The sequence below is a fragment of the Populus alba genome, chromosome 2, assembly GCF_005239225.2.
Source record: "Populus alba chromosome 2, ASM523922v2, whole genome shotgun sequence".
In the NCBI taxonomy this organism is placed as follows: Eukaryota; Viridiplantae; Streptophyta; class Magnoliopsida; order Malpighiales; family Salicaceae; genus Populus; species Populus alba.
The window spans coordinates 1,108,120-1,129,535 of NC_133285.1; the positions used below are offsets into that span (position 1 = coordinate 1,108,120).

Sequence of the window (21,416 nt, forward strand, 5' to 3'; positions counted from 1 at the left end):
TTCGGTTTAGTGGGGCTGAAATGGATTATCAATTAATGAAACTTTTCCTTCAGCATATGAAGCTTTTTGATGGATAGTATGGAGCGTCCTTATTTTTCCAGACACAGTATAGCTAAATACACACCCTTGGCCTGTCCCTCCCAAGCCAGGGCATGGAGAAGGCCTACTTTATGCAGGTTCTATTCTTTTCGGAGAGGAAGAAAAAACAGTTCTACCATAACTGGTTCGGGTTAAACAATGTTGGCTCTGTAAATAAGGTTGAGATTCATTGCAACTGTTAAATGACAACTTCAACAAAACATCAACTCCTAATTCCAAAGCTTTTAACAGGAAAAAGATGTTAATTCTATAGAACAAGGAGATTACTGAACACTTTTCTACATTATCTACTCTCTCGCTGAGCTGGTTTATGATACAACCCCAGAACTAGGACAACACAAACTAAAGTTACGCTCTACGCTTTGGTGAGCAACTGCAAGACCAACAGTTCTACTTCTAGGTTAGGTAAGATGCGTGCCTAAAATATATGTACCAACGTGTATAAGTATATATATATATATATATTTCTATTTGTGTTTGTATTCGTCAACAGAGCATACCAACCCACACCTGATTGAACGAAAGCAAGATGTAGAGAGAGAGTGTCTCGAAACGAAAGCATTACGATGGATGTAAAGCATTCAATTCCAGTGGCCTCACCGTCTTTCTCATCTAATTGCAGTTACAGCCCTTCTAGGAGACTTTTCTTTCTGCTTGTCGTCTCTTTCATCAGCAACCTGTTCCAAGACTACATGAGTTTCTAAATATGCACAGCAACAAGAAATGGAGAAATTTTAGAATCTTCCCATACCGTTCTCTCTAATTGCTGTAGAAGCTCTAAAATTTCAGAGAATTCAGGTCTCAAAAATGGGTCTCGCTGCCAGCATCTCTTAAGCAGGTCTGCCAATTCAGGATGAGAATGGCTTGGAATTGGTGGTCTTAGACCCTGGAAATCCATGTCAGTAGTACAGCAGCTCTTTATTAGTAATTTAGCAAGTCCTTTTGTTAATTTGAGCTCATGATACGCTTCTATGGCAGCAGTTCATATTACCACCAAGCAGCATGGCCGCTGGTTGATCATGAAAAGAATTTACAGACATGAATAAGTGCCCTAATCCTTTTCTTTTTTGGGATTGCTGACAGAATTAAGATTTTGATCCCACCCCCACCCGTTTTAGTTTTGATGCAAGGCATTAGAAAGCATGCTTAGAGCTGCTTGTGATCTGCCCAGCATGTGGGCCATGGTTTATCTTATACCAGGCACAGGGTGGTGTTGGTCGAGAAGCAGTTTGGCAGTTGACAGACAATGCCAAAGACCGGCTGGTTTCTATCTGAAAGGAAAAGTAAAATCCCATTCAAAGCAGAAAGAAAAAGCGTTCTGGAGGATTACCTGCTGGACCACGCCAACTGCCGCTTGTAACGGGGACAAATGCTCATATGGAAGCTAGGATATCATTCACAAGAACTTTAGATTATTGTCATGAAATCTGAGTGATCATATATTTGTAGAACTTAAGATAAAAACAATACATTTGGAGAAACTAAACATATGAAAAAGAATTGTCTCGTTAATTCTGTTGAAACAGATTACCTCTCCAGTAAGCAACTCCCACAGCACAATGCCAAAACTGAAAACATCTGCTTTATGATCATATGGCTTGTGTTCAATAACCTTATATGCATCAAACACCAAGGGAACATATGTTAGCGAGATATGGTGTAACAACCAAATGCATAAAAAAAACTCTGCACTCATCATGTGATTCATCAAACCGTCTTATTCAGTGCAACAGCACCAACCTCTGGAGCCATCCAGCGGTAAGTTCCAGTTTCTGCAGTCATCACACCAGTCTGATCTTGCACTCTAGCAACACCAAAATCAGCAACTTTAACTACCTGCTAGCCAAATTTTAGAAATTTTAAGAAAAACTGGTAGTGAGAGCCAAAAAAGCAAAGTTGTAAACTTATTTTCTATTATAGAAAAAGCTGATTCACCAGGGTTGCCTTTCTTCCTCTTAAGAGGATTTAATCAGCTCTTCCAGCTTTTCAATTTGAAACACAATTTAGTTCTGAGAGAAACAGGAAATCTTGAGGCATCAATTAAAAACGAATGCAAGATGATGGTCAATTGACACAATAAGTATAAAGTAATGTTTGAAATAGAGAAAAAAAACTGATGCAGTTCCAGAACTCAGAAGAGCAAGAACAAACACAGGAGCACGGACCAGATTGATAATTAAATACTGTGGAAGTGAATCACTTACTCCATTTTCGTCCATCAAGATATTGGCAGATTTCAAATCTCGATGTATTATATGATTTTGGTTCAAGCAGTGCATTCCCTTGGAAACATCAATTGCTACTCGTAGTAAAGACTGAAGATTTAAACTTCCCTTCTGTTTATGCAGAAAGTCATACATGCTTCCACCAGACATAAATTCTGAGAAGGGTTTTATATGCAAACAGAAAAACATCACACACATTGAAATGGCAATTCATGAGTGCAGTATTAAAATTACACTACAAACCAACATATAATTAATTAGCTAAAGGTACACATATATCTATGAGTTCAATCCAAATCACCTGTCACGATGCACAGGCTTGGAGGTCTGGTACATGAACCTATGAATTGCACAACATTCTTGTGACGAACTTTCCTGCAAATTGCAAAGGAGTCTGAAGGGGAACCTAGAAGAAATTAGTGCGTGTAGAAGTGCAGTGGCAGCATTTATTTTTTCTTTAAGATCCCAAACGATTTAAGAGAGACTTCACAAAGTAGAAATGGAACACTGAAAACACTTTAATGCAATATTCATGCTCCCAGGATAGATTATGGACCAGAATTCCTAGAAAGCTAGATTACAAGAGAGATTTTGGTACTCGATACAGAAGAAATATATCATATGATGCATTTGTGTACAAATTTCTAAATTGTCACACAAATTACATGAGAATTTAGAAAAGCTACTTCACTTGTGCCACAAATTACATGGCATTAGATATGGCCTCTTCAGCACACAAGAAAACATTACCCATTGCTCACTATTTGTGAGTTGAAATTGCATTTTCTTGGGATTCAAACTACTAAAAAACATTTACAGAAAATATTTGTTAGGAGTCATGACAGCTCATCCAATAATTAAATTTTCTTAACTGTCAGGATTATCAACCTGGTTAGTTTACATTTGGATATAGTGCCAGTATATAAACATGATTCCACTGGTATATTTGTAAGTTCCAGCTGTAACTGCAAATGTTTTCAGAATTTCAGAGAGCATCTCTGTAAGCATTCAGATGGATCGAATCGATAAAGAACCAAAAATATAACTGACCTCATGATAGAGACTTCTTGAACAAATTCCCCCTGAAGTTTATCATCTAGATGCTCACCCCTAAGCACTTTAATAGCCACATCTTGACTGCAGAAGGTGCCTTTGTACCTGTTTCAATTAAATCATTCTATTAAAAAAGCACTCGTATGAGAACAGATCACAGGTCTTACGATGACAAGAACTCACAGATCTCCACTAGATCCAGTTGCAATTTTTCTCTCAAATAGTAACTGGTGTGCATCAATTTCCCAAACATCAATTGAGTCAGCGGGAACGTTCATGTGACTAGAGACAAGGCTGATTCCTGTTTGATCTTGCTCCACAACAGGATATGCATTCTTCTGCATTGCACTTCAAATTATCAACTATACATCATTTAAAAGAGTACTGAAGTGGCACTAAGTTCATGATAATCAGTGCTGCTCATTTACCATTTTAATTACATTAACATAACAATGAGCAAACAAAGCCCTAAAAATAACATACAAGAGAACACAAGCTCGCTCTGGAAATTAATTACTAACATCCAATTTAGTATAAAAGTAGCATTTAGAAGGGCTACCTCGATTTTGGGAATTTCCCTAACCAGCATGCTTCTAAGCCGCTCTGTGTCCTGTAAATAATTATGGAAGTAAGTCGTGAGTGTTGTCAGAAGATAAGAGACAGTTTAAAATTCCACTATAGTGTTCTTTCATGATCTTGTAACTAAGCGGTGAAAGAAACAATGATATAGATTAATGTGCTGCTCCCCACAAAAAATTGTGAACGATTACAAATCAAGAGCTGATTTCCATCAAAACTGTACAGTAAATCTTGGAAACCACATGATCATTCTTAAAGGACTAGAAATCTAATGTTATTCCTAAGGTGAAGCAAAATGGGGGTAGTACCTCGGGTGCCCAATTATCAACAACAAAAACATCCAAGGAGTAGCCATCTACTGTGGAAAAAGCATGAGCTTCCTGAATGTTGAGCCCAATCTCAGACAGCAAGGAAGTCAACTGAAAATTCAAAAATTAGAAAAACAAAATTGATTTTAATAGGTCAATCACAACAATAATATTATATGCAGATAGTTCTGTTGCACAAAGAATTATTACTTCAAGTTATCGCAACAATAATATTATATGCAGATACTTCTGTTGAAAAACAACGATACTGTATAACATGTCATCTTGAGGCTAGGAATCCATGTGATTAATAGAAGAGAAGATCAAAGTAAGGGACACGAATCTCGACTGGTGCTAGAAAGTAAAGTCATAAGATCAGAAAATAAACCAGAACTTGTGCAACAATCAAGGAATACAATAAAAATGCATACAAATATTTCATCTAAAAATCCATATGAATGCTAGCAGAGAAGATCCAAGAGGAGAGGCAGACTATGGACAGTTGTTCTTGACTGGTAGTAGAAAGGATCCAATCATAAAAAAGATCAGAAAATAAACTGGAAGTTATGCAAGATATAGGAATACTATAAAAATGTCAACAATGAAAAATGCAGAATAAGTAGGAGGAGGATACACAGAGCAAGAGCTCTTGAAGTCTACTCCCTGGGCAGTGGAAGGCCATGAATAAGATGAATTAACTGAGAAACATGAAAGAATAAAGCTATAGATGGGTTCCCAAACAGAAGTTAAAGAAAGTTATTAAGAAAAGAATGATTTGCAGAAAATCCTTCAAGATCAAGTAATTACATGACAAATGATTCAGTAAGATTGATCCTCTAATTGTAACACAGTGAATGGAAATGCACACTTCATCCTTTACATCATGCACACTTTATCCTTCAAATCATGATGTTTTTGTATGTCAGCTTTCAACTCCAAAAATAAATCTGAGGTCAGATGCCTCATATATGTCAAGACTGTTCCTGCACGCATGTCCAGAAGATGTCTAAAAAACAGATGCTAAATCAAGGATGCAATAAATTCCATGTATGCAATGCTCATTGCAGAATGTCAACAAAAGCAATATGCCTACCAAGACTAATGCAACGCGGATGACATCTACAAATGATTCAGAAACTAGAAGAGGTCAGCTACCTGACTCAGGAGTTTTGGCTTATCATTAGTTGAAATTGTAATTTCATGCATCAGCCTACAAAATCATGGAAGTATTGCAGTGTTATTTTCACAATAACTAAAATGCGTTTCCATAAGCTAATGAAAATATTTGCCTCAAATGGCATATAGCACAACTACTCATTCAAAGAAAGCAAAGGATTAACACAGCTAAGGAACAAGAAAGGGAGAAAGCAACGTGTCTACAGACACCATCTATCAGCCTTCATAAACACTAGAATTTAAAGGATCCCAGCCTCATAGTTCAGAACTCCTGATATGCAGAATTCTGAATCTGCTTGTACTCTTAGAATCAAATGCTTAAGCTACTGATCGCATGAGTTAGCAACACATAAAACAAATGACCAGTTAATTAATTCTAATGTTGGGGCTAGTTGCATCAGGAAGCACCGACTACCCCAGCCATCTTCTTCACGTGTCACATATATAAGAAAACATTTTGATGGAGCGGCGCATCTCTTTCTTTTTTTCTTTTTTCTTCCTTTCTATCTAAGAAGGAAATATTGGGAGAAGAAAGGACGATTCAAATTTCATCTAGAATATCCTGAAAAATCCAATTTGATTCAGAATATCCCCCCACATGTTTTCCTTTCTTTGGTTGAGATATAAAACATTTTTCACAAGACCAGAAGCTGTTTTGAATTTCGAAGGTCACATTCAGAAAAATTACATGCAAGCCTAGTCTGGGTGAGGCAATAAGGAAACAGAACAGCTACAGGATAGTAAATCACATCAAGCGACCCAAGAAAAATTAAACAAAAGAATGATTGTGAGTTCACAACCAGGAAAGAACATTTTGAACCATTAGCGGAAGTAAACTTGCCTGGTAAGCGCAGCGATATCATCATTCTGATTTTTATGAAGAAGTTCAAAATCAGTCAATGAACCAAAAGCTGGAGGTGGATGAATCCTGAAAATGAAACGAAGAGACAAATACAAGACATTAATAGTTGCATATTTTCATAAAGAAAATGCAAATCCAAATAATATAATTTGCATAACCATGCCTCTGTTTCTCGAGATAATCAGAATATTGGAGCTGCAATTTCCTTGGAGAGTCTGAATCTACCGAATCACTAGAAAGTCCAACATGTGCAGAAGGAACCTGCATATGAAAAATAAGACAAGATGCCATTTGCCAGCAATGAAAGGTTGGCAAATTGTAATCAAAGTGACAACGGCAATGTAATAATGCTACCATTCTTAAAGAAGTTGCATAAAAGGAAACAGGGTAAAGGACACAATAGGCTAAAACAGCAATTACAGTACAGCTTTATATGACCCTAACATAAACTAGAATTCCCAGGAAAAATAGTTCAAGCAAAAGTTAAAATTATCAATTTCATTCTTAACGAAAATTCACCATGTTCAAGACAATAGATCAACAGTTAAATTTATAACATGAAAATTATTTTTTTTCCATTTAGATAAAAACAATTATAGACCGGTCAGCATAGTCTGTATTTTGACTCCTACATCAGTGGTGAAACTTGCTATTAATAGCAAGTTCTTCTGCCACCCTGTTCTAAAGCACTACTAGTATGGATTCGTATTCCTCTGTTCCAAACATATCAATTTTTTATTTTTTTAAAATTCACAAATAGAAACATTTTCAGTCAACTCTTGAGTATGACCAGAGAGGAATTCTATTGTTCCATTCCCCAAGACACCTCAAGATTATCCGAGATCAAGAACTGCACACACCATAGTGAATATATATATATATATATATATATATATATATATATAACCTCAATAATTCATAACCTCAATTAAATAATACTTTTTGGTGTCAACTTAAATAATATCTCGATTAATTAATAAATTTTTATGGTATAACTTATTGATTTATAGAGGTTAAATTGTATATATAAGCGTGAGAAATTAGACTTAGACTTGGTCTCGGTACGTTGCAAGCCAGTTCGAAGATATCAGGGACCATTGAACCAAAATAGCAACAACAGCAAACGTGAAAACATGGATAATCATTAATTTTATTTTAAATAATAATACTGTAGAGAGGGCAATTTGCTAATAATATTTAATCGCAGTATTTATGGAATAAGACACACCTACCCTGCCAATAAATAATTCTACCGGAAGAATCTACAAGAGTATCACACAAAGCCAAGCAAAAGAATTAAAAGCGTAGATACCAAAAGTCATGAAGGGATCTTTAACCGAATCTTTGTTTTCATACCTGAACAAGCCGCACTTCAATCGCCGGCCGAGTAGCTGGATTACGTGCCATCTGCAACAACCTCTTGTGCATAGTAACATCTTGTGCTCTCTCCGCATTCACATCCATTGCATACCTAAATAATAAATTAAAAAATAGAAAATCAGTAAATTAGATCAGAATTACAACGAACAAAACGATAAGAAATAAAATAAAAATCGAGAGAGAGGAATATTCCGATTGAGGTTACCGAGTAGGAAGTCTACGGAAATGAGTCCAGAGTTCATCTTCGAAGCCAGGACGAGTCGCTTCTTTGTCATTCGATTCTTTAAGATGGCAAAGAACGTCGTAGAAAACATCGAGTTTTTGCCTCTGGTTTCGAGGCACGAAATCCACTGCTCTGCTGCTGCAACTCTCGGTGTCTCCCATTGAAAACAAAGAAAAACGAAAGGCGAGGTGATTTTTTGAAGAGGATCAGTGGCGGTGGTGATCGATCACGTGAAACGGTGAATTTTTTAGCGGTAAACGACAAGGAAGATTCGAGACCTGCTTGCATGAAGAAAGAGAAGCTAGCAGTGCTCTCTGTCTTTCTATTTCTCTCTCGCTCTTTCTATTTCTCTCTCGCTCTGTTTCCGTTTTTCCTTTTCTTTTCCTTTTCTTTTTTTTCTTTTGTGTATTATAAACATGATTAGGTTACGGAAAAATTAAGACGTTTAGCTGATGGCGTAATGCGCACCCATGAGCGCGCATCTACGTGGATTCTAACACTGCTTTCTCGCTTTGCTTGTTTCACCGGTTTGGTTCAAAGAAAGAATCACATTTTTGTTTCCAATATTAAGATAAATAAAATAAATAAATAAATATCCTCTTTCTTCTTAAATAAATAAAGCAATCTTCGAAATAAAATTCAAATATCCATCCTTTTTAAGTAGATTTTCGTTTCATTTATTACGAGTACATTAATTTGGATATGGATGGGTCCACAACAAAAACCAACCAATCCATTTGGGAACCCGGTAACTATCCGCAGCAGGCTGTCCTCGTGGATAGTGGTACATGAAACAAGGTCGTGCTACGAATTCTAAAAGATCATGTTAAAATATTTACATGTACAAGTCTTCTAATTGGTCCGCGTGTCTGGGTGAAAAGATTATATATTCTCTTCACCATCCACATGATTAGGCCATCCTTATTGGTTACACGCGCCATCTTTGCTGTGATATTTTAATTATGCCACAAGTATTACTGAGAAATGAAACAACTAACCAATCGCCAGCTGTATAATACCACGGTATTTAATAAAATAAATCTCAATAAGAAATTATGTATCTCTGCCGTCAGTGCCGTCACTCGGGCTAAAAGTCGATAATTAAAGAAAAATAATGAAAGGGTCTTTGCCTCTGGATGACCTTGATACTTGATGGCATCACGCCCCTCCACTCCTCGCCAATGAATTTCTTCTGTTGCCTCAACATTCCACTTAACTTACACACGTATATGCACTGCCAATTAGATTCTTCATTGCATGCTGGCAGTTAAAATAAAATGTTCACTGAGTCAGCACTCATCGCACTATTTTTATTTTTTTTTACGTGGATATTTGGGCGAGCTTGCCCGTACCATGACTAATTTCACGGTCCACTAAACATTCTGCAAACCCAGTGAGCATGTAAGACACCGCAAGGGTGACAGGCGTGCACAGTAAAATTTGAACCCTGGTGCAGAGAAAGGGAACAAACCCCTTTTACTATTAGGTCAAGACCTCAAGTGCTTTTATTGGTATTGGTAGTAGCTTTTTTTAAATAAAAAAAAATCCAAACATGGAGATAAATATAAAAACAGAGCAAGACATGAAATATAAAATTAAAAAAGAGCATAATAAATAAATAAATATTTTTATTTTGCAATTTCCTTGCAAGACAGTGAGCAGCTGCTTTGCAATTTCAACCAGATGGTGCCGCCATGGACTTTATCTTCGCTTTTTCTATGCTTTCTAGGCCGGCAGACTTGGGGATTCTTGCTAACACCGGCTTCTTCTTTCATGACATGAGAGGGTTCAGGGGCCATAATTCATGTCCATTTCATGTGATAATTTTAGCAAAATTCTTAACATTTAATTTTCTATTCCGTTTTCTTTTCAAAAATTGATAGTTTTTTTTATTATTGAAAACATAAAAAATATCAAATGCTTTTTAGAATAAAATGAATTCTAAATATGACATATCAATTGCATAATTTTAAAAATAAATTCACATAAATTAACCCGGGTTAATTTATATTTTTAATTTTTTATCTATCCCAATTCCCTCTCTTATTTTTGTGCCTCTCAAAAATAAATAATCCTCTAAATTAGCCGAGTCTCTGCCCATACTACTCAGTATTTTATAATAAGACAAATAGATAGGTTATTAGTGTTTTAAAAGTGTTTTTTGTTAGTTTTTTATTAGTTTTAGATTTTATTTGTTTTTATGTTTCAAAAATATTTTAAAAAAAAATTATTTATTTTAAATTAATATTTGTTAGTATTTTAATATCATTTTTATATACCGATATCAAAAATAATTTTTAAAAATTAACAAAATATATTATTTTAATTTTTTTTAAATAAAAAAAAAAACTTTAAAATAAAACCACAGTCACAATCCTTATCATACCTTTAATGTCCTCCTAAACATAAGCAAATAAATGTTTGAAGTACAGAAACCTAGAGAAATCAGTGACATGTAGGCTTGTGTCTAGCTAGATAGTCAAGCGAGGTATATTTATTTTTGTTTTTCTTGGTTGACGGGATCATCCCATCTCTTTCGTGGATAATGCCTAGGAAATCCAATATCTAATGATTCTAAATGTGATTTAAAGACAAAAGGTCAATAAAACCCATCGAAGTTGCTGTGCATCTACACAATCTAAGGAAACAAGGTGGAGAGTGAATATATTCTACTAATTCCAAGATTCAAAAATCATTATCAAATACAGTTTAATTCCTGCTTTAATAAATAGAGTGACTCCTACCACCCAGCAACTTCAAGTCCACGAGTGACATTCTCCCTAACAATTCCAATGGTACCTTCATTCTAAACCTTATATCATACCCAAATAAAACTTCACATAAAATTTAATTTTTATTTATACATCGTGATCATGAGCTGAGATATATGAGCTTGAATACAAGGTTGATTGTAACACCCTGATATTTTTATGTATTTTAAGCTTCATTTTTCAAATGATTTTTTTGTAGCTTTATGGGAATCTACTAGAATTTCAGTAAAATATTTTTTATACCTAGAGATCTTAATTTATCGATAAATACATGTAATATTTTAATATACGCTCAATTATTATTCAACCATCCTGAACTTATCATTTCACAACACATCTCGTCACAGCTATTATAATTTATTCTAATGTCACATCATGTATCTAGTTATAGTACTCAAGATTCAAATCAAAATCTATAATCATAAATTATCTGATAATATTAGTATAAGCCACAACAAAAGCATAAGTATAATATCATATACCATCTTAATTAAGTTGAATATATAATTACATAATTTAAGGTAGATTGACATTTAGTTATGCCGTTATAGTTTTTTACCGGACAAACAAGAATCTCTAAATATCTATTATTCCGTTTAAGACCGAGAAGGACATGTAAATTAATATACAAGTAGATTAAGTAAGCAACAATAATTTACATAAGCAATTAGAATAAATACAATGATATGCTTGTGTTAAATAACTTTCAGCTAAGCATTCATAATATACAGATTATTCAGAATTCTAATTTGATCTCAATAAATTAACAGTTTGGACACAATTCATTGTAAGGTTTATTCAATTACATTAACATAATCTACTTTTAACTTACATGATTTATTTTTCATGTCAATATTTTTTATTTATCATTGTTTCTAATACACATCCTCTTTTCTAAGCTCCAATCTTCGTATTAAACTCTTTTTAACCTATATTCAACACTAGATAATTCTCGGTTCACATATGTGCATATGTTATTTTCACTTCTAAACAATCTAAATTCTTTATCCATTGCTGGGTAAAACTCCTATATCCTAAAATAAATTTTATATTTCCCAGTACTAAACATTAATCTCAATACCGAGAAAGATTAGTTCTTCATGTCTGTTGCCGGAACTTATTTCCATCATCAAAACTAATTTATAATCACTTTATCGAGATTTTTTTTCTTGCTAGGCATTGATCTTATTGCTAAAATTAATTTCGCTATCCTTTACTGGACATTAATCCCACCAGTATAAAATTTATTTCTTTCACTGTATGTTTTACAGATTAAAAATAAAATAACATAACATGTCTACAATATATTATAACGGACAATCTTACAAGAGAAAATGTTAAAGCATGGAACATTTACTTGCAAACAAAGATTTTAGAGTCTCTCTACTATAGCATAGCTCTCGAGGTCTCTTTTATATCAACAAGCATATCAAATTTCCTTCTCATATTTGCTACTAGATAAATTCTCATTTATAGTTTTTTTTTTAAATGTATACATATATTGCAATATCATTAATTTCAATTATCTAAAACCCTTCATGCTCACTTAAATATTTGCCCAGGCATCTAAAGTTAATTCACTTAACATTCATGTTAACAAAATCTCTTACTATACAATGACGACATTTCAATTAAAATTTCAAATTATATTTCAATTCTTTCAAAAATTATTCCCTCGTATAAATATACATTAGTTCACAGCAATTTCACTTAATTATATGTAATTTACATCGCGAGCCTAACTTATTTTTTGACTGGCCACTTGGGTTCAAGAGGACTTTATATTTTTCTTTATCAATTCTACTAAATTTAACACCTAACACGATCTAATATAACTGAATTTGATCAATTTATAGTTAATTTGTATCTTTTCCAAAAAAATTCTATAAATTTTGACATAAAATTCATGATTTTTACCTCAAATGTTATTTGAATTGTATAAAATTACTAGAGTAGGCCTAGAACCCTTACCAAACATTATTCAAGCTTTTGAAACTCAACTAGTCAAAAAATTTTCGAATCCCCTTTCTTTCTTCCTTGCTAATGTGGCTATGGAGCCCCTTTCCTTTATTTTTTTTTTAACCTTTTATTTTTTTAGAACTTGTTTGGTAGTATGTTATAATTGTTTTTTAAATAATTTTTTGTGTTAAAATGTATGTCAATGATTTTTTTAATTTTTTAAAAAAATTATTTTTAATATCAGCATATTAAAATGACTTGAAAACACTAAAAATATATTAATTTAAAATTAATTAAAAAATAAAAAATTTTAATTTTTTTAAAAAATACTTTTAAAATATAAAAACAAACAGACACTAAAGTGTTTATAGCTGTGTGTCCGAGTTCCCCTTAATTCTCCCCTAAATCCCTCGATTTTCTCCTAGTTTTTCTAAGATTTCAGTGAGCAAAATTGAAAATTTCCTCATCTAAAGATGAGAAAATTGTAATATGTCATGCTTACCTGGTAGAATAAAATATTTATAGCTTTTAATCACACTCATCTCAAGATGTGCAATCGGAAACGTTGATGCTTCTCATTGATTGTAAAGCCACACATTTTATTGGTAGTTATCTGTTGTTTAAACGTAACCATTGGCTGAGATTTGCCGAGAAAAATGATGTAACCCTGCATAAAATAGCGTGTCTGTAAAGAATTTCTTCATAAAAATATAAAAAAATTGTGTACGAGTCTGAAAAACCTGGCCGGTCTAGACAGTGTGGCGCGGGGTGGTATCCACAAGCAGCGTAAGGGTGCCGTCCGTTTTGGCTGCCAGCAGCCCAGACAAACTTCTCTCTCTATCTCTCTACAAAACATTGGCCATCATTAGAATAAGTAAAGAGCTTATATTAATCTCTTTAATTATTTTTTTATAATTGTTTGTCCTCGTTTATTTTTATTTATATTAATATCAACCTTTTTATTTGACTAGAAGATTCTGTTATTCTCAAATCACAAGGTTACATGGAATAATATGTCCCAAGCTTATTTTTATCTTGACAAGTGTCTAATAAAATGAGATGCAATAAATTATGGAAATTTAAGAGTAATCTAGATTTCTTATCAAATACGGATGAAATAAAGATAATTTTGAAAATAAAAAAATTATATATACATAAATACAAATAAAGAGGGCAAGCAGATATAAAATAAAAAATCATAAGGATGAAAAAAAAAAAAAAAAAACTTTCAACCCACTAGCCTATTCCATCTCGTTTTGCAGGTGTCATGCCAGTAGCGACATTAGGCGTAGATTCCTCGAATCTTTTAGTCCTTGGTATTAAAAGAACCTTTTCCTTCCCGTGGGAGTATTGAAGTTACGGCAATATGAACAGTGTGGTGCCACTAGTGCCAAGATTTTGGGCTTCTCTCGAGAGAAAAATCAAGCAAATTACCGCATGTTGCAAGGATGGGCCAGAAAGATGCTTCATCATCCACGGTAGCAAGCAAGCCTGTCCGGGAAATAGACAGTGACTGGTCTCTCTGGATATAACAAGAACACCCGACGCCCCACCTTTTCAATGAATCCTAGGGCAGACCAAAGATCAATGATTCGAGCATGGTACGATGTGTAAATTCACGACCACCTCTTCTTTCCCATCACGGTCCAACGTGGGATGTGGACTCGGTCTGGGCTGTTTCTTTAACAGTGTTTTGGAGCATACACACACCGAGTGTGGGCAAAAACTACCGCTGACCCTACAAAAATTTATTCTCTTTTCTCTATCGAAAGAAGCTCGAGAGTCGAGACTAGATACATTAGGTCATGACTCGTGACAAATGAATACCCTTGCGGAGATGCTATGCAATGATAAGATCAACAAAAGAACTATTATCCAGCACGGTGGAATAATTATCCATCCACTTAAATAAAAGTGGAGCAAGTAGAGTTCATGAACAGTCATGGTAACGGATTTCCTTCTGTATGAATGGATGAATTGCATACACCCAGAGGACTAGTATTTTCACATGAAATGAAGTGGATTGTTGTTATTAAACTCAGCACTTAGAATTGACCCAATTAAAATTTTGATTTAATATTTTTAAAATTATTTGTTTTTTTTAAATAAGTATCTCAGTTAATCCGTATAACCCCATTACTCTAGCTTTACACCAAATTAACCACGTATTTACGTGAAATAATTGTAAAATTAAAATATGCTTTGCAATATCTTATGATTTTCCAATACCTAGGACACGCAGCATTCCTTTTCTTTTCTTTCCATACTGCACAGACTAAGAACATTGAGTTTGAAAAAAAGTTTTAAGAATCCCAAGGTTATATCTCAATTAATTATATTTTAAATTTACTTTTTTTATAAATTATTAGATCAAGTTTTATAAATTTTAAAATTATTAAAAATTATATGATTGTTTAATTGCAGGGTTTGTGAAATTAATTGAAGGTACGTCCAACTTGACCTGAATATCCATATTAATAATAATTTTTTTAAAATATATTCATTAGATTCTTCAAAAAAAAAAAGAAAAATGAAAAGAAAACCATGACATTCACGTCATATAATTTAAACCATTAACACCAAGCAGAATACTGCAGAGCCTTGCCGGTGAGAACATAGTTTACCAGCTCGTAAAACTACAATTTGAAAAAAAATTGTACGAAGTTCTTTTAATAAATCAAGGGATAGATCCAAACTAGTTATTTAATTCACATTTTACCGTGGGGTGGGGTAATTTTTTTTTTAAAAAAACTAAAAATAAATATGCAATTTTTTTTAAATGTGTTTTTTTTTTAAATATAATTATAAATAAAAAAATTTATACATGCATTTAATTAAATATATCAAAAACCATATGCGTCACTAAATTATATAAAAAAATGTTAACGTATCAATTCAACTCGCTTCGCTACATATTAAGTAATTTCAAAAGAATTAATACATAAGTGTTATTAGTGTATTTTTTGATATTGAGTAAAAAATATAATTATAAATTAAAAAATCAATACTTACATATAATAAAATATAATAAAAATTATACGCACATTGATACAAATATGTAAGATCTCAAGCTAATTTTTAACCTAATTTTAACCTAACAGAAGAATGAAATACTATTTGTAATTATTATAGGTAAACACTATTTTCTTAGTCTTTGTATAATATTTTTTTTTAAATTGTGAAAAAAAAAATTTATAAAAAAATAAAGAGAAGAAAAACAAAGAATGATATAAATAGATAAAATATAGAGTGATAAATATTCAAAGTGTAAAAAATAAAAAAATAATATTTTTTCCAGAAAAAAGTGTAAAGAAAAAAAAGAAAAAACTAAAAAAAAATTACAAAAAAAATTATGATAAACCAGTCAAGTGTAAAATAATAAATATATCAAGTAATTTTCTATTAAAAAACCCTGAAAATTATAATTTTGATATAACTACAGTATGATACAGTAAAAAAGAAATTAGCAAAATTTATAATTATATTATTTTTACATGAAAAAATCAATTCTTTTATATATATGTATAATAATATAATAACCGTAAAAAACACATAAACACATGTGCCTAAAAGGAATGACCTTTTCGGTTAAAGGGAAAGAAAAAACAAACCCTATAAGAACTAGCCTCGACCTACAAGCTAAGCAAGGAAAAGGAAAGGTAAAAGGAAACTTGATCGAGTTTTAATCATATTTTCTTTTTCATTGCTAGAATTAAAGACCCAATCTTCAACTCCCACTTTGGGTGTCTTTGGCATGAAGTGAAGAGTTTTTTATATATTCCCATTCGTCCTCGTTGATTTCAATGCCGAATTTAAGTCCTTTGTCTTTCAATCCTTCAACTTCAGCCCCTTGATTTTGGACATCGTTCTCGCCAACTCCTTCCTCTCCCTCCAGATACTCAGCTTCAGAAATCAAACTCCTCTCCTCACTCCCCTCTCTCTCGTCATCCTCAGGACCCGATATACGGTGATATAGCACTTCAAATTGCTGTCTCCTGTCTTCCGGCGAAGTTGGTATCAGTGTCTGCACATTAAATTTTCAAAATTTTCACAACGAGTACTATTTATTGGAAAAATAATACTTAATATCAAATTTAAAAAAAAAAGCAAGAAAATTTACAACCACTATGCCAGTCCCATCCCATCCTGTCAATGTTATAGTTATAAAATCCTGTTCGAATTAATGAATCAACTTGATGACCTATTAATTCAGAGTTTATCATTAGTTGAGGTTTAATTTTAAATTATTTTATTATTAAAATAACTTTGTTTTGAGTTTTTTTTTAAAATATAAAACGTTTAATTTTTTTAATAAAAAAAATATCATAAGGGTCAACCCCATCTTCATGTCTTTATAAATATGATTAAGTTCACATAGAGTGTGTTTGGTATTACGGTAGTTGTTGTGGTTGTGATTTGAAAAAAAATATTTTATAAAAAATATTTTTAGTTGAGGTTAGTTTGAAAAAATAAATGTTTGGTTAAAACTGTGGTTGAAATTAAAATTGAAGAAAAAATAATTTAATGTGTTTGATTAAGAATGTTTTTAAAATTAAGGTTATAAAATAATTTTAAAAAATATATATTGATATTGATATTTTTAGTTTAAATATTGTGGATTTAACTATTACTATTATATCATGAAATAAATCATACTTTATATAAAATATTTTTTATTATTCTATGAAACCATCTATAATTCCATTACGAAAAATACATCTGACAAGAACTACAATTTTCATAATTTTTTTAGTGTGTAATAAAATTAGATAAAATATTATTATATATAAAATCCACTATAAACTAGTTTTTTTTAAAAAAAAAATGTTAAAAAAATTAATACACTATTAAAAAAAAATATTCACGCAGTGCAAGCGAACAGTGTAAGAGAATTGCACAATTCACTATTTTTTAAGTGAACGGTGCAATTCTCTTGCACTGTTTACATGAAGAGTGCATCGTTATACACTGTTCATGTTAATTATACTATTCAATGAAAAAGTGAAATTAATATGAATAGTGTAAAAAAAAAGAAAAAGAAATACCTTGCTTTTTAAATATTGTATTTCCAAGCAAAAAAGAAAAGGAAATCTAATGAATAGTATATCATTTTTTTTTTTTAACCAAATAACTACAAATTGTATTTTAATTAAAACACAGTAATAGCTGCGTAGCCTAAGGGATTTTTAATGCTGTGAAATAATTTTTTTAAAAAAGAATTAATACCTTGCACAATTTCAGGCCTGTCCATTCATGCCAGAAATCAAAGGCTGGTGAGTTGACAGGAGATGGAAAAAACAGTTCATACAGGGCTAAGAATGAGACACATGCCATAACCACGAATCCCAAGCCCACGATTACGTTCTCTTCCATGGTGTAAAACGCTGCCACGGAGGGCAATATGACAGGGAACAGTACGGCGGCATGTGGCTGATCGAAAGGAGAAAGAGTAAATGTCATCTGGAGAAGAAGAGTGAATCAACATGAAGCCATTTACTAACAAGGAATAACAATAAAGAAACAAAGGGATTGCATGCCTGATGCTCATCTGCTGTCGAAGCAATAGAAAACAAGTCCTCTGAATCCTGCAGATGTAATTTCGCATTTAGAAACACTAAATTTAATCAAATAATGATTTTTTTACAGTAATTTTGCAAAGACTTGGAATCAATTAGTCTGTGTATTGTAAAATCAACAGGTAGAAGAATCATTTTTTTTCCTTTTTTTCTTTTTTTAAATATTTGATTACCTTATGAACTTGGTCCAATTCCCACAAAGATATCTGCATTAAATTTAACAAATATGCCATGATCATAAGCAAAAAACTAGTATAAAATTTCTCTATAGTGTAGATAGCTCCACAGGAAAGTAGTGAAGTGAGGAAGAACAGCAGAATTGGCAAGAGAGAAAAGCCAGCTTTGATTGTCATCTGCGGGAATCAAAGTAGAAAACGAGATAGGGAGTTAGCCTATGCAACAATGAAGTGGCATCTGATGGGAAAGAAGGGATTAAAATTGAAAAAAAAAAAAAAAAAACTATAACCACTGATTCAGTTAAAAGTGTATACAAGGTACGTATGCATATGCATAAAACAAATATTTATTTATTTTATGATAAGAAATATTTTCAACCAGCTTATACAACAATTATTATTACTGCAGTAGTGTGAGGTTTCAATTACCCGTCAAAGATTAAAAATCCATGTAATTATATAAATTAATGGTATCTAGTCCATGGAGCTAATGTTAACCAAAGATGTGAAGAAAGCTTAATATTTATCCATGAAAATAAAGAAAATAAATCCAAAATACAGAGTTCTTTTTAAACCCATTGGTATTCAATATAGTTAATACATAAGACTTTTCTTATAAAACTTGGACCGCCTTCATAAATTAATTTAAAATCTAAACTGGTTTAGATTCAAAAAAGAAGAAGCTTGATCCATTAAAAAAATCCGGGTTGAGCAACAACTTGATTGATTTTAGTAAACAAAAACATGTTGACTTTTTTTTTTTTTTGGTTAAAATAAGATTGTTCTAATACTCAATAAAGTTAAGTCCCCGATATGGGCTTTGCACCAAGTTGAATAAACTAATAAATTATACATAAAAGTGCATAAAATATAGTACTTCCCCCTAAAATAAACTAAGGAACCTATAGCTATACAGGAGGTTACGTCGAGTTCATCCCTTGTAACTTGAAAAAAGCAATATGTGCAGTCCGAATTTTTTTTTCTTTCGAGCAATCAGAAAAAACCCACAACCCCTAGTAGCTCATCGTCGAGTTAAGGTTTTATTATCGGCACATTGAAGAGTTAAATAGTTCCAGAAAGAAAAGAAAAGGTGGTTTAACAAGAAGGAAACAAGATAAGCAAGGAGAGAGGACAGCAAAATTTGCAACGGGTAGAAGGGGGATTTAGAAGGTTACCTGGCCATGCCACGTTGACTTATCCAACGACAGTGCTAGCGAAACCATTGGAAAAACAAAAGAACTACAGATTGAACTCTTTAAACCGATGTTTCGTTGTCCTAAAACACAGATAAAATTGAGGAAAACAATATAGGAACCGGAGGAGAGGGTTGTCCGTGCAACAGCGAGCTATGCACTTATAATGACTTCAGGAAGAAGGAATTTCAGTTTTTATCTTCTTTTTTTTTAGGTTGCTTACCAATTAAGAGTAAGAGCCGAAGAGGACATGAAATTAGATTCGGATTCGGTGACAAAATCAGGTTGGGAAAAGGGGAACACAAAATTAGAGAAGGCCTAATCTTTTTATTCGAGATACTATGAATCGAGTCGAACGGCACTATCGATCCAGTGACAAAATCGAGCCCACGGTGCCAATTAAATTGTTATGATTCACATGGAACACATCCATAAAACTTTTTAGGACCATGATTTATAAGACGATAAAAATCATGGTTATCAAATTTATACTAGCCCGGTAAGTTGACTTTGTGACCCACTGATTAGAGTCCTAGTTTCGATCGGTTTTATATCAAAATTGACTGAAAATTGATTCGGTTGAATTTAATAAACATGGTAAGTTTTAATTTTTTTTCAAAATAATATATTTTTAATTATTTTTTTAAATATTGAAATAAAACTGTTTTGAATTACCTAGATTTTTATAATTATGGTTTCTAAGGTTGCTATGGAGCTGCTATCAAAAGAGGTTTCTTTTGCAGGACTTTTAAAATATGTGCTTTGGTAATGCCCCTATGCGTTGCTTGATTATAATTGTAGAAGACATTTGCGCAGTTGATTATGACAATTTGTCCTTTGAGGTTTTTCAGAGCCTAAGATCTTCTTTGAATTATATATATATATGCAATGATAAAATAAATTGAAGTGTCTTCTATACAAGTTAATTAAATCTCAATGCTTGTTAAGTAATTTACTGTTTTTTTTAGATTTAAAAAAAATTAAAAAATGCCCTTGTAATGAGATATAAACTAGCCCAAGCCCCAATATAATGCAAGTCACTTTGTTGAAAAAAGGGCTTGTTGTTCGCCCTAGTAACCTTCTTCATATTTTTTTAACCTTTATTTTTAAACATGCCTACAGAAAATAATAATTGTTTTTTTTTTTTGTGCTTTCATTTCAAAATTCAAGTCATGGAAAGGGGTCATTGGTTGCTAAACACCGGCAGTTAAAATGGGTAATAAAGAGACAAAAACTGATGAGATTCCACAATAGCAATTAAGAAGCAGTTCAGACTGGAGAGTCATGGCCTTATGGGACGATTCCCTTATTAAAAACGGTTTCAGCACCGATCAGTTTGCTCTGGTTTGTTCGTCTAGGGTCAAAAGAAAGGCTTGTACAGAATCATGGAGCCATTGCCATTATTAATGCGAGAGGGCCAAGGCCCTGTATCATACAGAGAGACAGAGAGGAAATTTATTGCAGGGAATATTATGGAGGTGGTGGTTCGTGGGTTACCATTCAATGCTCTGGTCCTTGATGCGGGTTTAGGTTGTCCAGGGTTTTTAATGCACACACCAGCAAAGGTCCTTCTCTCTCTTTCTCAATCTGCATAAATTTGATAGGGCACATCCTCATTTTGTTTCATGACTTGTATTCTCTTTCTCTTCAACCTTGCATGTCTGTTCTCTCTCTCTCTCTCTCTCTCTCTCTCTCTCTGCAATACAGAATGCAGCTCTTTCTTGAAGCTGGGGAGACAGTTTGCGCGTGCTTGAAAGTGTCATTGCGATGTTGGCCCGGTTCACTCAGAGAAAAGACACCATTTTTTTTCAAGAAGATCATCAAAGCTTGAAAGAA

The 21,416-nt window shown here is 32.8% G+C and overlaps 2 protein-coding genes across 3 annotated transcripts; both read right to left on the reverse strand.

Moving 5' to 3' along the window:
* Positions 1–240: 240 nt before the first annotated feature.
* On the reverse strand, positions 241–8,308 carry LOC118052643 (serine/threonine-protein kinase STY46). Of its 2 annotated transcripts, XM_035063644.2 has the most exons (16): positions 7,888–8,307; positions 7,659–7,773; positions 6,466–6,563; positions 6,282–6,368; positions 5,420–5,474; positions 4,265–4,375; positions 3,937–3,987; positions 3,561–3,715; positions 3,375–3,482; positions 2,626–2,699; positions 2,304–2,479; positions 1,840–1,935; positions 1,631–1,711; positions 1,430–1,483; positions 851–985; positions 241–776 (listed from the first exon to the last, which is right to left on the reverse strand). In XM_035063644.2, the coding sequence occupies exons 1-16, from the start codon at positions 8,064–8,066 to the stop codon at positions 708–710; spliced, it is 1,644 nt and encodes a 547-aa protein (XP_034919535.1). In that variant the 5' UTR covers positions 8,067–8,307; the 3' UTR covers positions 241–707. The 2 variants fall into 2 exon arrangements, with proteins under 2 accessions (XP_034919535.1, XP_034919536.1); XM_035063645.2 differs by lacking the exon at positions 241–776 and having other exon boundaries at positions 855–1,108; positions 7,888–8,308.
* A 7,799-nt stretch (positions 8,309–16,107) lies between these two features.
* Positions 16,108–19,859, reverse strand: LOC118052644 (uncharacterized). The gene is made up of 4 exons (XM_073407297.1): positions 19,563–19,859; positions 18,385–18,564; positions 17,862–18,220; positions 16,108–16,659 (listed from the first exon to the last, which is right to left on the reverse strand). Exons 3-4 carry the CDS (start codon positions 18,093–18,095, stop codon positions 16,363–16,365), a joined length of 531 nt encoding a protein of 176 aa, XP_073263398.1. The 5' UTR covers positions 18,096–18,220; positions 18,385–18,564; positions 19,563–19,859; the 3' UTR covers positions 16,108–16,362.
* Positions 19,860–21,416: the final 1,557 nt, after the last annotated feature.

Coding starts and splice junctions, on each gene's coding strand:
- LOC118052643 (XM_035063644.2), bottom strand. CDS start 8,066: ATGGGAGACACCGAGAGTTGCAGCAGCAGAGCAGTGGATTTCGTGCCT. Junction 7,774..7,887: donor TTCCGTAGACTTCCTACTCG/GTAACCTCAATC, acceptor TTTATTATTTAG/GTATGCAATGGATGTGAATG. Junction 6,564..7,658: donor TTGAAGTGCGGCTTGTTCAG/GTATGAAAACAA, acceptor TTTCATATGCAG/GTTCCTTCTGCACATGTTGG.
- LOC118052644 (XM_073407297.1), bottom strand. CDS start 18,095: ATGACATTTACTCTTTCTCCTTTCGATCAGCCACATGCCGCCGTACTG. Junction 16,660..17,861: donor CAGGCCTGAAATTGTGCAAG/GTATTAATTCTT, acceptor TTTAATGTGCAG/ACACTGATACCAACTTCGCC.